The sequence below is a fragment of the Panthera pardus genome, unplaced genomic scaffold (genome assembly GCF_024362965.1).
Source record: "Panthera pardus isolate Hobbes unplaced genomic scaffold, ASM2436296v1 HiC_scaffold_6, whole genome shotgun sequence".
In the NCBI taxonomy this organism is placed as follows: Eukaryota; Metazoa; Chordata; class Mammalia; order Carnivora; family Felidae; genus Panthera; species Panthera pardus.
The window spans coordinates 94895451-94910827 of NW_026526991.1; the positions used below are offsets into that span (position 1 = coordinate 94895451).

Here is a 15377-nt window from a genome sequence, read left to right on the forward strand (position 1 = left end):
GAATACCTGTTCCATCTAAATTAGTGTGGAATTCCAATTTCTAAAGGACCTATATATATCTAAATATTTTTGACAAGAGGTGTAGATTAGGTGGTCTGAACAATCGCTCTAATTTCCCACAACACTTGCATGTGTAAATACAGAATTTAGAGAAGTCACCATGTTACTTTCATTTTCAGTCCTGCAAATGTATGAACAGTCTACACTTATGTAAAAATGTTTGAGTCGGACACATATCCTAGAAGATATAAATATTGGAACTAATGGAGATTTGACAATCTTATTTATATGAAAATGTGGCTTTTCCACTTTCCACGTCTAAAGCTTTGTTCACTCATACAGAACTAAGTGGAAAATACTATCACATTCAGAACCACACAAACATCATCTGAGATGTGGGCCTAAATTATCAAGATATTTGCCACTTCATATTATATTTGTGTAAATACACCCATAATGCCAGGTCAAATACCTCAAAGCTTAGTAAAGCACATTACAGTTCAACTCGATAGCTATGGAAGTTTTCTTTATTGATTGCTTGATGTGTAACAATAATTGGCATCTTTTTCACACATTACAAAAAATTATACTTGGCTCAGTATGCAACCTTTTAAGCATAGCCATATTATTTAACAGAAGAAGGGAAAAAATCTATTCTACCCAATACAGCATTTACAAATGCACAAAACATGCCACTTTGGCTTGTATATGGTCTAGATTAAAAAAAAAAAAAAATCTCTTTTTAACATAAATAAGTTAGTATAATTTTTCAGTGTCTTTACAGAGTTATGTACACAGGTACACTTCAAATGGTTTTGTTTCATACACATACACAGGCAATGTAAAAATACTGTTTAAAGATGTAGTATCCATTTCAGTAATTCCACGTATGCTTTTCTCTATATGCACTTTCCTTTAAAAACACCATTTCCTTGGGGCAAATTAACAAATAAAACGAGAACCTTTAAATTAAAATTATTTCATTATTTTTATGTGAAGTTACTGAAAGATGTTTAAAAAATATCCAAGGTATTAGAATTATTTTGACTGTGTCTACACAGCTCAAAGTCCAAAGAAAATTAAGAAATCTTCTCAGCAAACCTGATAAAAATTAGATGGTTAAATCTGAGCATTTAGAACTCCCCCATACACCCCAGATATTTGCCCAGAATTACCTGAAAGGATTACCTAACTGCTGAATAATTAAATGGTAAATTCCAATTTTAAGAGAAACTGAAGGGGGGGGGGGGGCGGGGGGAATAAGAGGATAGTTTTTTGTTAAAAAAAAAAAAAAAAAAGCCATTTGCCACTACATAACGGAATCATCAGAGTTCCCAAATGAGAAAAAGCTTCATGTACAAAAAAATTAGCAATCATTTGCAACCAGTGTTCAAATTTGGATGATTTTTTAAAAATGAATTATCAGTTTTCACTGAAAGAGACATTACATCTTTAAAGAAAACAATTCAAACCCTTCCCCAAAACTGCTTCTCTTCATGCAAGTCAAATATTTTTCTCCTTGCTCTAAATGGAAGCAAGCTCTTCAGAACCCCCCCCCACGCCAATTCCTCAGCCCCACCCTGCCGTCCCTCCCCCCAAAGTTTATGTGCTACATAAAAGGTAAAAACTATATACACAGGTAGTACAATGAAGCAAATAAGGAAAAACCTAATTGCACAATGCTACATCCAATGCTTTTAGAGGCAGATCATTTAAGAGTGCCTAAAATTTTAGTGTTATTGTGTTGTTGCTTTTCAGTGCTTATACAGGATGTCCACTCCATGGAGTCAGAGATATGTATTTAAAATTTTTAATTTATATCTTCCTTGCTTCATCAAGCAGTGATGTATCTGATAAACAAGGAAACGTGCTCTTAATTCTGCAAAAGAAACAAGAAGAAAGAATTAGGAGAAAAAGCACTAGAATAGCATTACCAATAAAGTACAGGAATTATTTCGTCACTGTCTTAGTTGTGAAATACCTGAGCAATGGAAAAGAAAGTGTGTACTAAAAGCTGATGACCATAGTCCTCTCCATCCAACGTTTCCTTCACTGGATTTTTTACTTTTCTCCGTGTTGTTTATTTTTGTTTAGAGGAGTGGGATCTCAACAGTGGGGAGATTTGTCCCCCAGGGGACGTGTGGCAATGTTTGGAGACATTTTAGGTTGTCACACTGGGGGTGGGAGGTTGCTACTGGCATCTGTTGGGAAAGGCCAGGGCTGCTGCCAAACATTCTACTAATGTACAGGACAGCCTCCCACAACAAAGAATTATTCAGCCCAAAATGTCAATAGTGCAGAGGTTGAGAAACCCTGGTCTAGAGAATCGGGGTCAAAGACAGTGAGAAAGAAAGGAGAATTAAGAAACTGTAACACTTAAGAGTATCAAAGTTTTCTAAATTTGAAAAATAAGTGGAACTGTAACTTATAAATGCTCTCCAAAGAAAATTCTATTAACTTTTTTTTTTTTTCAAAATATTCTTGTTTCTCAGTCATATGCAAAATATACACAAGAATGCTTTTGAGGAGGTCCTTACCACTATTTCTAGTATTCTCTGAACTGGCAATGTTTACTAACAAATGCCTCTCTCTATGTCAGAATGGGACCAGATCAAAATCCAATAGGTGTGATTCACTGTGGCTCATCTGATGAGCTAAGCTTCAGGTCACAAACCACAAGTCCCAAGCTGCAGGTGGCTTCAGAAAATTTTTTTCATGCACTTTTCCCACTTTGTATACAGCTGTAATATAGAAGTCCTATAGTGATGTTTTGTATAACCTTTGAAAAATGCCAGATGTGTGTGAAGAAGTCATATATATGACACTATGATTTAAAAACACAACAAACTTGAATCTCACCTTAATCTCTAGGTTCCTTTATTTTTTTTTATAAATGAGGATTTTTAAAAGCCAGGATCAACATGTACTAAAATCTCTTTATGTGCTAAGCTACGAGTGCATGGGGGGGGGGGGGGGGAGGTCACAGTTCTTATCAGTAAGAAGTTTACAAACTATTAACATATTCACTTTGATCATTATAGATAGCCAATCCATGGTAAATTGAGGGCTGAATTATTCAAATTAGCTGTCCATATTGACCAGATTTTAGTATATGGAAAAAGTCTCCACTTCTCTTCTGTGGGGCAGACCTGCCCTTGCCGGCCCTTATGACTATTCACGGTTTCCCCTAAAATATCCAAATCATCCTGTTATAGCACAATTAGCATACACATGCTGACGTGTTCCTGGATTGCTTACTCCAGCAGAGTTAATTTAACTTCTGCTTTGTGACTTCGGAAGTTATCATCAGAAATTCTGTAGGAACCTTAGTATTTTTGAGGTTTCCAGTTTGGTTTTTTTAAATACACAGGGTTCCTTTCTTGTTCCCAAAACTTGTAAGAAAACAGGGAAAGCGGCAGTTTATGAAAATGACAAAAATAAAAGCATGTAACCATTGGGTTAACCAAATAGGAACCATTTGTACCTAACTTTTCCCTCAAATTTTAATCATTTACTTGCCATTTTCCCCACGTATGGCTCGAAATCTGTTACAGACTCAACTTGAATCCCTGGGAAATGAATTCTCATGAAGTGAGACTGGGGCATACCCCAGTTCTTGTTCAGAAGAAGTTAAGAACCTACTGTTCCCCAACATGTTTTGGTGGGATTCACAGGAAATTGGCCTTCTATCCATTGGGCCTTGGTCACAAGTACTTGCCGAGGACACTTGGTCTAGTCATTCCATGTTTCAAGGGAAAATTATGTCAGGACGTGGAAAGCGTGAAGCACCACAGTACCCCGGAATCCAGTGATGCCCCAGCTTTTCCCGTTCCTATTTTTTGACCTCACAAAATATAAACAAAAACAAAAACCCACAAACTCTATAATCTGCCAGCAACCACTAAGATCAGGTTATCTTGGGGTTTGAAAGCCCAATTCGGGATGTAAATTACTTGCGCCTAGCCATCAACCCACCGATGAGTTTACGTTTGACGTCTTCTCAGGCCAGGCTTCTTGGGCGTCTGCTCCACTGAACCCGCGTTCGGGGAACCGTCTGAGACATTTTCTTCTGTTCTGTTGGCTCTTTTGTTTTGAGGAGAGGAATCTAAGGGCAGGAGGGAATTTTAAAAAGAACACACAATCTTTATTAGAAAAACAATGGCTGACAGAAGTTGGCACAATAGGTAGGGGATGAAAAACCCACACCTCCACCCACAATCCTGGATCCGTCATTCCCAGTGGCCTTTAAGGGCACAGAATGAGGTTGTTTTCACATAACAGAAAGTGTATTCTACGCCCCAAAGCTCTCTGTCCATTGCGAAGACGGAGGCCGTGGATACACATCCCAACGTTGTCACAGACCCACCGCGGGCTAGCGGGGAGGAACTGCCATGTTTTCGGTTAGAGAAATTATCAGATAATACCATCTCAGGCTCCTGACTTAAAAATAATAAACAGGCAAGCAGTCAGCCGGATAGCATTTAAAACCCAAGATTAGGCCACTTCGCTCCCCACAAGCTAAATCAGAATATGCTACAAAAGTAAGTAAATAAATGAATAAACAAACAAACAAATAAATAAATAAAAAGCTTAGGTTAAGACCCTCAAGCAGGCAAAGCGGTGCCCCGGACGGACAGACAGACAGACATTTTCTACTTGGGGAAGGGTCATTACCATCTGTAGCAGGTCGCTTCCTTATCCCAGGGCACTGCTCCGCTAACCCCGTCTGGTTGTCCGATGTATCAGTCTTTTGGTCTACCAAATGTGTGTCCTCTGTGTTTGCCTGAGACCCAATTAAAGGCACCGCCTGGCGGTTCCCGCTGACATCCTGGCTCTCCTGCGCCGGCACCTTGCAGGCGCCTTTGGGTGGCCGCGGGGGTCTGTAGTAGAACTCGGGCAAGCTGCCCTTTTCCACCTCTTGCCACTCGTATTTGCCCTCCAGGGGCTTGTGATTCTGGAAATCAAAATTCCACTTGCGCTGGCTTGCCTCTTCCATGTCTCTGCAGTGCTTCTCCAAGTCCCGGGTCAACTCTTCGTGGTTGACCGGGCCGAAGAGGTTCCTGCAGGCGGAGGGCTTGGGGTACTCCGCCTGTCTGGCGTCCATCCGCTCCAGGCTCGGGCTCCCGTTAGACACTCGCACGTTTGACATCTTCCTCCCGGGTCTCTACGACCGCCTCGCGCGCGCTCTCCGAAAACAAAACTGAACAAAACAAAACGCCCCGACCCAGCCCGAACCCCTCTTATAAGCCCTGCGACTGCGCTCCGAGCCAAGAGAAACAAACACGGACAAGTAACTGCCCGAGCGTCAGGGGCGCGCTGGCTCTGGGGGAGGGGTGAGGGGAAGCCCCGGCCAGGCAGCCGAGAGCCGCCGCCGATCAAGTGTACCGGCGAGCGGGAGGGCGGGGAGGGGAGGGGAGAGGAGAGAGGAGGGGGGTGGCAAAGCCAGTCCAGGTCCCGGGCTGCTGCGAGCCCGCGGGTCCCGCCAACCGAGCGGCTCTCCAAACCTTGGCGGCGTCGGAGTCGCGGAGCGGCGAGGCTCTGGGGACAGGGGAGGGGGAGAAAAACACCCCGAAAAGACGAGCCCCCTTTTTTTAGTTGCCCAATATGGCGGTGGAAGGGAGGCTGACGAAGAAGAAAATGATTGACACCGCAAGTCTATTTAAACAGAGGAGGAGATCCATTGGTTGCGGCGCCGGGAGCCGCCCCGCCGCGGCTGGCAAGCCCGGCCTTAAGGTGGCCCGGCGCGTCCCCGCCCGCGCGCGCGCGCGCGCCGACTCCGACAGCGCCGCCCGGAGATTGGCTGGTCGCGTGACTGCCGGAGGTGCGCCGCTGCCAGCAAACCTGCTCCGGCTGGCCTCGGAGAAATTAAAAACGAGACAAACAAACTAGCCAAACGGCCGGGGAGCCGGGGAGGGGCGGGGGCGGCGGGACCTCGGGTTCAGGTCACCGCGCTGCGCTGGCTGGCGCGCCCACTCCGCGCCCGGGAAACCGAGGGGCTGGATCAGATGATCTCCAAGGTGGCTGGCGGCTCGTTTTACGCCTCGGTGGCGATCGTGTTTTCCCGGCACTCGCCGGGCCGCGGGTGCGGGCCACTGGGGGCGGAGGCGGACAGTGGGAGTTCTGCCCCCAGCTGGGCTCTCGCCGGTGGCCCCAACCTCTGGCCCTGCGGGGCTGGGGGCGGGGGAGCCTTCGCCGAGGGCCTGGGAGCCCCCCTGCCTGGGTGCCTCGGCTGTGGGTGAGCAGTGGTTAGCTCACCCTTAACCTAGAAGTCTCTGCTCTTCTGGGGGGTGGCGGGAGGTTGGGGAAGAGGCCAAAGAGAACGTGGGCGCAGCATTTGTAATCTAGTCTGAACCCAAGCTCTCTCCCTCAATAAAAATAAGGATTTCAAGATCAAAAACTCGACTGGTCTCCCAGGTCCCTAATAAAACCTGTAGCTGTCTCAGACACAGGTTTCAAAAGCGAGGTCACACCCCTGACCCAGGTTCTTGCTTCCCGAGCACATTTAAGGCCACTGACATGGGCTGCGTGTGGGAATTAGTCTCCTCTTTGTATTTTTCACTTCTTTCCCGGGTTGTAGCAGTTTCCTCTACCTGAGTCCCGCCGCCAAATACAACAGCTCCTTCCTTCCTCCACCTTTCCCTCCCACTAGATTCACTGCTACAACCCACCCAGAGCAAAATTTAGATGCAAGTGAATGCCTTTACATAGCTACAAATCGTTGAAGGGTGAAAGTAATCTGAAAGTCCAGATTATGAAATGATTCATAAAACCACAGCAACCCTGTCCTCACTTCTGATACTATTATTTGGGCGTTTCTCTGCTCCCCGTTACAACTTGCAATTATCTATCAACATGATCCTGAGCAGGATGGTGAGAGTTAAAGATGTATGGGGAGGGCTGTCGTTTCTGAGACACCGGACTCCACCACCCGCCCATACATATAATCTTGGTTTGGGTCAAAGTGGATACATTTTACTGGAAACTAATCTCCTTCACTTCTAATAGTACACAGCAGCAATGTTTTCTTACGCATCTATGCTACAGATGAGTTTGATTTTTAACTTTTCTTAACCACGTATTGTTCCAAAGTGTGTTCCACTTTGTGTGCCTGCCTCACCTCGGCACTCCAGAATGTAAGAGCTGGCAGGGACCTTCAGAACCCTGTGGCTCAAACCCTTTCTTTCCACCACTGAGGAAATTGAGAGCAGGAGAGGTTTCCTGTCCAGGGACACACATCCAGTAGACGGCAGAGCCAGGTCCCCTAACCCTCAGGCTGGTTCATTTTCTCTTTCTTTCCTTCCTTATGGTTCAGGTTTTGCCTGGATTCGCCTGTGCTGTAGTCTGCAGATCCTCCTCTCTTACAAGGGATTCAAAATGGCTTCTGCTCATTCCCTGGGCTGCCTGCAGATGTTTCCTAGATGTGGCCTGTGGTCACTGATATTTATATGCAGCTGTCACTGGCCTTTGGTATCACTATGCACTAGTTCAACTAAAACGCAGATTCCAGAAGGCCAAGGGTGATGATACCCAAGAGAGCAGTGAGAGAGGCAGTGCCCAAAACTAGTTTCAAAGTCAGGACTTTCCACCTGATTGACAGAAAATATTTCACCTGCGATCCACGTGAGAGGTCTCACCTTTATTTTTGTACACCTAAGGAGCTATACTTAATTTCCTGGATTAGAGAAGGGGGGAGAGGGACAGGAAAATTAGGGTAGGCCTCAAAACCATATTTTATACACTATTCCCGGAATTATATCACTGTTGACATTTTAACATAATTGCTAGACTACCCAGGAATTCTGTATTATACATAAGCATAAATCCACATGTATAAATACACAAACTACCACATAGATGTAAAAGGAGATATTCTAGAGTATTACAACATACCACAAGAGTTTGATTTTATTCATGGAATTAATATCTTACATAAAAGTAGAAAATTAATATTTCTCTCCCCTACACACCCTGAATCTTTCTTCAATTAATATGTGGGAGCACCATTTTGTTGCTTTGTTACTCTGGAAGAGTAAATGAGTCACAGTCACGCCACCTTAAGAAAGGCTGTGCTTAAATCGACCTTGCTGCGATCTGAAAGCGTTTTGGTTACAGGCAGGGCACCGGAGATCGGTAAGGCAAATAATGAGTAGTAGCGACGAAGCGTGAAAAAAAATACTATGGAGTCCCCAAGGGAAGAGGGAACGCGGAGATCCGAGCGAGCGCCATCCTCCTTGCGGAAAGTGGGCGGCTGCAAAAGAGTAAGCCAGGGTGAAAAATTTCAGAAAAACACTGCGAAGGCGGAGCTTGGGTAGAAGACAGAAAGTTCCCCTCGCACTGCTCTAAAATGGGCTCTGCTTCCCCAAGACCCAGAATCTAGTCCTGAGCCGTGTTTTTGTCGTTTTCACCCCTGACGGTTTCCTACTTAGAGCTGAGAAGTGTCGCGTAAACCAGCCAAGATTTCTGTGTCCTTCACAAACTGACACAGAAGCAGACACCAAAATAACTTTAAACACCTGCGTAGTAGACAAGGGTCCAAAGGGGGTGGTAGGGCCAGCTCGCCTCCCAGATGCAGTCCTAGGGGCAAGGATGGGGGGTGGGTACTTGGGCAGCCCCGAATGTTTCTGCGAAAGTCCGAGTTTCCTGGCCCAGTTGCCCCTCCCACCACAACTACGAGCTTTTAATCCTTCCTGGACGATGTTGATAATAAGGCAGCTTTCACTCAATTTCACTATCCTCCTAAACCCACATACTTTTACAGTTTGAAGATTTCACGGTCATCTGTTTCTGACGTTTGCATTCAACTTAACAAATATTTATTAGGCCCCTTCCATTAATTTGCTTATTCTTTTTTTCTTTCAACAAATAGTTACAGACTGCCTTGGATATGCCAGGCCTTATCCTAGGCTCTGGGGATAGAGAAGTAAACAAACAGATTTAGACTAGGATGAAGCTTACTTCTAAGTAGGGGGAGGGGAGACAGAAAATAAACCCCAAAATACATGACTAAAATACATACTATGTAAGGGAAGTGATACATGCTATGGAGAAACCCTAAGCAGAGGAAAAGAAAACAAAGGGTTTGTGAAGTCCCTGTGCGAACAGAGTGGCAGAGAAATGCCTCATCGAGAAATTGGCCTTGGAGAAGCTCAGAAGGCTTGAGAAAGCAAGCCGTGCGGGTAGCTGGGGAAAGGGTATCCCAGTAAAAGGAACAGCAAATGCAAAACCCCTGATGTGAGATCTTTGTCCGATGTCTTCCAGGAACAGCAAGGAGCAAGGGGAGAGTGGTAGCAGAAACTCAGGTCGTACAAGACCATGTAGGCCTGTGTGGAGTTTTTATCATGGGAAGCCACTGGGACACTAGGAAGTTCTGAGCAGGGGAATGATGTGATCTTACCGTGTTTAAGGTATTCCCCATGGCATTATTCTCAGCAGCAGTGGGGGTAAAAGGATGACTTAAGTCACAAAGCCTGCCTTTAGGGAGTATACTTCATAGGTGTGGGAGGCCACCAGGTGCACAAAAAGCTACAGAGGTAGAAGGCAATACATGGAAGAACAGAAAGAGGAAGTCTTCAAGGAAGTGTTCAAGTCAGTTCTTGATAAAATGAGAAAAATGTCAAGATTATAAGGATGTATTGGTGGGGCTGGTAGTTGGGGGATGGGATCAGACAGTTGGCAGGCCATGGATGGCATGCTGAAAAAAAATCTGTTTATTCAACAAGCAATGGGAACTGATGGAGCTTTTGGTGCAGTAAATAATGTGATCACTGTCCAGGCTTGTCTCTTGAACAAGAGCAAGCCTGGGCCCTGAGAGACAGTGTCCAGGGACAGAGCTAAATGGAAAGCTGGGTAGACAGCCCCATTATGGTGTTAATCCTAAGGAAGCTGGTTGTTGGGCAAAGTGTAATGTGAGGCAGGAGGGTAGAAGCATGGACCATGAGACCAGGATGAGAGTATTTGGAACAGAAGGTGGGAGGCAATCTGGCATGATCACCTGAGCTACAGAGGCATAGCTCTAGATGCTTTGTATGTGGTGATTACAGCCCCCAGAGTAAGTGGAGACGTAAGTGTTAAGGGGCCCAAACTGTCTTGAACAATCAGATCTCTGTATTAGGAAGTGGCATCTGACAAGAGTAAAACATGGGTCCGATGAACCTGGAGAGGCTGACTCAGTGAGGTAATTTTGGAGCCTGATTGCAGTTGTTCAAGCAAGAGACACAACAGCATTAAGCAGGGCTGTGGAGGAGGAAATGAAATGTACAGAACGAATGTAGGATTGCCTCGGTAGTTAGAAGGGATAAGGAGATTAGAGAAAGACGGAGAAATGGAGGACAACTTTAAGGACTCAAGCTTGGGTATTTCAGAAATACTGTCATTAATGAAGAACAGTAACACAGGGGGTCAATGTGACACAGACTGCTAGCTGTCCACCAAAACCCATTCTTTCTCCCTTAGTATCAGAATTATAACTGGGCTGACAGCTGCCCAGCCACAGTAAATTTCCCAGCCCCTGTGCAAATAGATGTGGCCTTGTGGATTAGGTATTTCCCAACAGAATGTAAGAAAAAGGGATATGTGTCTTCCCGGCCTAGCACATAAAACCTGTCACATCAACCTCCTACTTCTGCCTCTCTTTCCTTTCCTATGGGCTATGAAGGTGAATACTACCGCCATTTTGGAAGCCACATTTTTTTTACGTAAAGCTCTGCACCCAATGTGAGGCTTGAACTCATGACCCCAAGATCGAGTCACATGCTCTACCAACTGAGCACCCCTGGCAGCCACATGTTGAAGAACATAGAACTACATCAGCCTGGGTCCCTGGCCTGACTTGAGAAATAAATAGATAGATAGATAGATAGATAGATAGATAGATTTCTATTTCGTTGAAATTTTGGGTCTATTTGCTATAGCATTTTGTAGTCAATTCTAATTAACATAGAGGGGGAAATCAGGGAATAAGGAATAGGGAAGATTCAGAATTTGATACAGTCAGTGTGTGCATTGAAACTGGATCCCCCGAGAAAAGAAAGAGAGGCTGTGTTCCTTAAGAGGGCAACAGAGGGGCGCCTGGGTGACTCAGTCGGTTGAGCATCTGACTTTGGCTCAGGTCATGATCTCGTGGTTCGTGGGTTCGAGCCCCGCGCCGGGCTCTGTGCTGATGGCTCAGAGCCTGGAGCCTCCTTTGGATTCTGTCTCCCTCTTTCTCTCTCTCTCTGCCCCTCCCTTCTCTCTCTCTCTCAGAAATAAATAATAAACTTTAAAAAAAAAAAAAAAAGAGGGCAACAGAGATGGTATTAGAAACACAAATCTGAACCATAATGTGAAGGGGTGTCATGGTTGGTGGGGCTCTGTAAGACCCGTCCATATTTACAAATATGCCATTAACCATATGGCCACATCAGATACTTTGTTACAAAGGTATGGGAATAAGGATGCATGTAGCTTCTCGATCCCTTGATGTCTATGTCGCACTTGAGGTGTGCAACACTGTTTCTTCACTGCCCCAGGCTCTCTTCTCAGAGAGTCTGTCCTCTTACTTAACCTCTTCTGCTGAGGGACAGCAGATTATACGACACTGTTCCCATTCTGATCCTGAAGTTGACCAGATGAGGGGAAAGCAGGTGTCCTATCTGACCTAAACTTGGCCAAATTCCTCTAATGAAAATTTGGAATCAGGTCTCAGAAACCGGTTAGTAAATTGTCAGTCAGAGATTAATAAAGTGATGCAGATTCAGAGTTGAAAGAGTTGTTTTAAGAAAGGAATCTTCAGGGGTGCCTGGGTGGCTCAGTCGGTTAAGTGTCTGACTTCAGCTCAGGTCACAATCTCACAGTCTGTAAGTTCGAGCCCTGCATTGGGTTGTGTACTGACAGCTCAGAGCCTAGAGCCTGCTTCAGATTCTGTGTCTCCTTTTCTCTCTGCCCCTCCCCCACTCACACTCTGTCTCTCTCTGTCTCCCAAAAATGAATAAGTTTTAAAAAAAAATTTTTTTTAAAAAGGTATATTCAGGAGGCACCTGAATATCTGACTCTTGATTTCAGCTCATGACATGGTCTCACAGTTCATGAGATCCAGCCCCTCCTCAGGTTCTGCACTGACCCCACAGAGCCTGCTTGGGATTCTCTCTCTGCCCCTCCCCCACTGTGTGCCCCCCCCCCCCCGTAAATAAATTAAAAAATTATTATTTTTTTATTTAAAAAAAATTTTATGGGGGCGCCTGGGTGGCTCAGTCGGTTGAGCGGACCGACTTCGGCTCAGGTCATGATCTCGCGGTCCGTGAGTTCGAGCCCCGCGTCGGGCTCTGTGCTGACAGCTCAGAGCCTGGAGCCTGCTTTGGATTCTGTGTCTCCCTCTCTCTGCCCCTCCCCCACTCATGCTCTGTCTCTCTCTGTCTCAAAAATAAATGTTAAAAAAAAAATTAAAAAAAAAATAAATAAATTTTTGTTTATTTATTTCTGAGACACAGAGAGACAGAGCATGAGTGGGGGAGGGGCAGAGAGAGGGAGACACAGAATCCAAAGCAGGCTCCAGGCTCTGAGCTGTCAGCACAGAGCCCGACGCGGGGCTCGAACTCACGGACCGCGAGATCATGACCTGAGCCGAAGTCGGCCGCTCAACCGACTGAGCCATCCAGGTGCCCAATAAAAATTTTTTAAAAAGAGCATTGTTATAAAAAAAAAAGAGAGAAAGATATCTTCAGCCCACATGTGATGGAGATGCAGATAATGATCTTCTGTAGAGTTCCAGAAGAAAGAAACGGACATGCAAAGAGAGGCAGTGAAGAGACCATGGGATTTAGAAAGACAGATATCCCTTAGCAACCAAAGACTCCCCAGGTTCTGGATCCTGCAACTCATGAGGTTCCTCTCCCTGGACTTAAGTTTTGTGGGACATCCCTATGTTTATAAAACAATTTCCCCCTTCTTTTCCAAGCTAGTTTGTTATAGGTTTCTGTTGAACCTGAGATGTTCCTGATGAACTCAATGGTTTACATATTTGAAAGCAGCTTCTCTGGTGTTACCACATTTGGCCCTTATAAGACAACCGTTACGAGGCCAATGCTATCATGTTGTCTTTCAGATGAAGTCCTAAGATGGAAGGCTGAGTGTTCCAAAGCTAAGGAAGAGAGTGAGGAAGGTACTAGAAGGAGCATACCTGTTCTCATGAAGCAGAGTCCAGAGTCCATGGTGACGATACTTGAAGAAGATGCAAGGACTCCATAAATTTTATGACTGAGGCATCATTGCCTTAATTTACCTACAATGCACTACACTTCCCCCCATCTCTGGGGGAAATGAAAGTTAAATTCCTGGAAAGAAAAATAACATCTTTGAAAGAAATTGGGTTGCAAGAAGGGTATCAAACTGATATGGTGGGGTCATTCTTTAAAGAAAAAAGTGCATCAAGCATTTCTACTTAGAGAAAAATCTTCATTTTCAAGTAAAATATGGTAAGCGAGGGCAGATTTACTAGTATTGCTGGTTTCAAAAGAATGGGAAATAAATAGAAAAACCTGGAGTCATAACCACATACCTGATTTACATGATTTATTTACCTGATTTATTCAGCTTCCAAGACTGGAACATAAGTGGCCAACTTCTGTGAGTAGAATATGGAATTTGGGACAATAAATATGTTCACCACCAATTCACTGTTTTCAATTACATTCTATTCTTTAAATTGAGAAAACATGATGGGGAAAACCTCCTTCGATTATTATCTGTATTTAATTTATGCAAAATTACACCTAAAAAGGGAGGGGAGTGCTCTTTTTCTACTCCTGATCACTCTCTGAATAATTATTCACATGAATATTTGTTCATTCCTTCATTCATTAAATTTTTAATGAGCCCTTACCAGATGCCAGCCTTTCTGGGGACACAGTGGAAAACAAAGATAGCCAAAGTCCTGCTTTCATGGAATTGAGCTTACACTCAAGTGTGAAAGGCAGACAATACACAAACAAATAAGCATAGTGTGTCATGTTGTTACAAGTGCTAAAAGGAAACAAACTACTTTAGGGTACAGAGAGTAATGACGGCAGATGCAATATTAAGAGGAAAGGATTCTTTTTTTTTTTTTTTTTAATTTTTTTTTCAACATTTTTTATTTATTTTTGGGACAGAGAGAGACAGAGCATGAACGGGGGAGGGGCAGAGAGAGAGGGAGACACAGAATCGGAAGCAGGCTCCAGGCTCTGAGCCATCAACCCAGAGCCCGATGCGGGGCTCGAACTCACGGACTGCGAGATCGTGACCTGGCTGGAGTCGGACGCTTAACCGACTGCGCCACCCAGGCGCCCCAAGAGGAAAGGATTCTTTGATAAAGTGACATTTGAATAGAGACCTGAATGAAATGAGGGCATGGACTATGTAATTTTCTATGTTCCAGGCAGAGGAAATAGCAAATCCAAGGGCCCTGAGGTAGGAATGTGCCTGGAATGGCTGAAGAACAATAAGGGAACGGTAAGCCAGAAATAAAGTAGGGCCTGGGAGGTAGGAAATGAAATCAGACAGTAAGTAGGAGGCCAGATTAAAGATTTTAGATTTTATTCCAGTCAAGATAAGCCATCTTTGAGCTGAGAGTTTTGATTGGACTTTGGCTAACTTTAATCACTTTGCTGAGTGGGAAGCACTACAAAGAAGCAAGAGAGAAGCAGAAAGACCAGTGAGCAGACCATTGCAGTAATCCAAAAAGGAGGTCATGTCATTTGAGACCAGAATGGTGGCAGTGTAAGGAGAAAAAGGATAGACTTGATAGATGTGTTTTTAAAGACACAGCCAATGGGATTTGCTGAAGGATTGGAAATAGAGCGTGTGCATGAGCGAGAGGAGTCCATAATGATGCCAAGGCTTTTTGGCCTAAGCAACTGAAGAAAAGTTTGGCTATTTACTGAAACGGGGTGGGCTGAAGGATGGACGAATTTTGCTTTGTGTTAAGTCTGAGATATCCATAGACATCCAAATGGAGAGGCTGAGTAAGTAGATGTATACATGAGTCTGGAATTCAGGGGAGAGAGGTTTGTGCTGGAGATACAAATTTGGAAATTTTCAGCATTTAGATGATGGGACTAGAAGCCACAGGACCAGATAAGATCACCAAGGGAGTTTAGACAGAGAAGAGAAGAGGCCTGAACAGTAAGAAATCAAGGAGACGGGGAGGATCTAGGCAAAAGAGACTGGAAAGGAGACACTGATGGAGTAGAAGAGAGCCTAGGGAGAAGTGACCCAGAGAGCAAGTTAAAGAATGTGTCTCAAGGAAGAGAGAATTACTGGTTCAAATGGTTCAATTGCTGCTGACGAGAAATAGGACTGAAGACCTACCACTAGATTTAGCCATGGAGGTCACTGGTAATCTGGACAAGAGTAGTTTTGCTAGA

The 15377-nt window shown here is 44.5% G+C and overlaps 1 protein-coding gene and 2 long non-coding RNA genes across 3 annotated transcripts; 1 reads left to right on the top strand and 2 right to left on the bottom strand.

Annotated features, from left to right (window-relative positions):
* Window positions 1–505: 505 nt before the first annotated feature.
* On the bottom strand, window positions 506–5672 carry CDKN1B (cyclin dependent kinase inhibitor 1B). The gene is made up of 3 exons (XM_019452019.2): window positions 4675–5672; window positions 3976–4105; window positions 506–1879 (listed from the first exon to the last, which is right to left on the bottom strand). Exons 1-2 carry the CDS (start codon window positions 5147–5149, stop codon window positions 3984–3986), a joined length of 597 nt encoding a protein of 198 aa, XP_019307564.1. The 5' UTR covers window positions 5150–5672; the 3' UTR covers window positions 506–1879; window positions 3976–3983.
* A 2215-nt stretch (window positions 5673–7887) lies between these two features.
* LOC109268626 (uncharacterized) lies at window positions 7888–8635 on the bottom strand. Its single transcript, XR_002080716.2, has 2 exons — window positions 8514–8635; window positions 7888–8248 (listed from the first exon to the last, which is right to left on the bottom strand). It is a non-coding gene; the product is annotated as an uncharacterized LOC109268626 (long non-coding RNA).
* On the top strand, window positions 8167–13645 carry LOC109268625 (uncharacterized). The gene is made up of 2 exons (XR_002080715.2): window positions 8167–8258; window positions 13079–13645. It is a non-coding gene; the product is annotated as an uncharacterized LOC109268625 (long non-coding RNA).
* Window positions 13646–15377: the final 1732 nt, after the last annotated feature.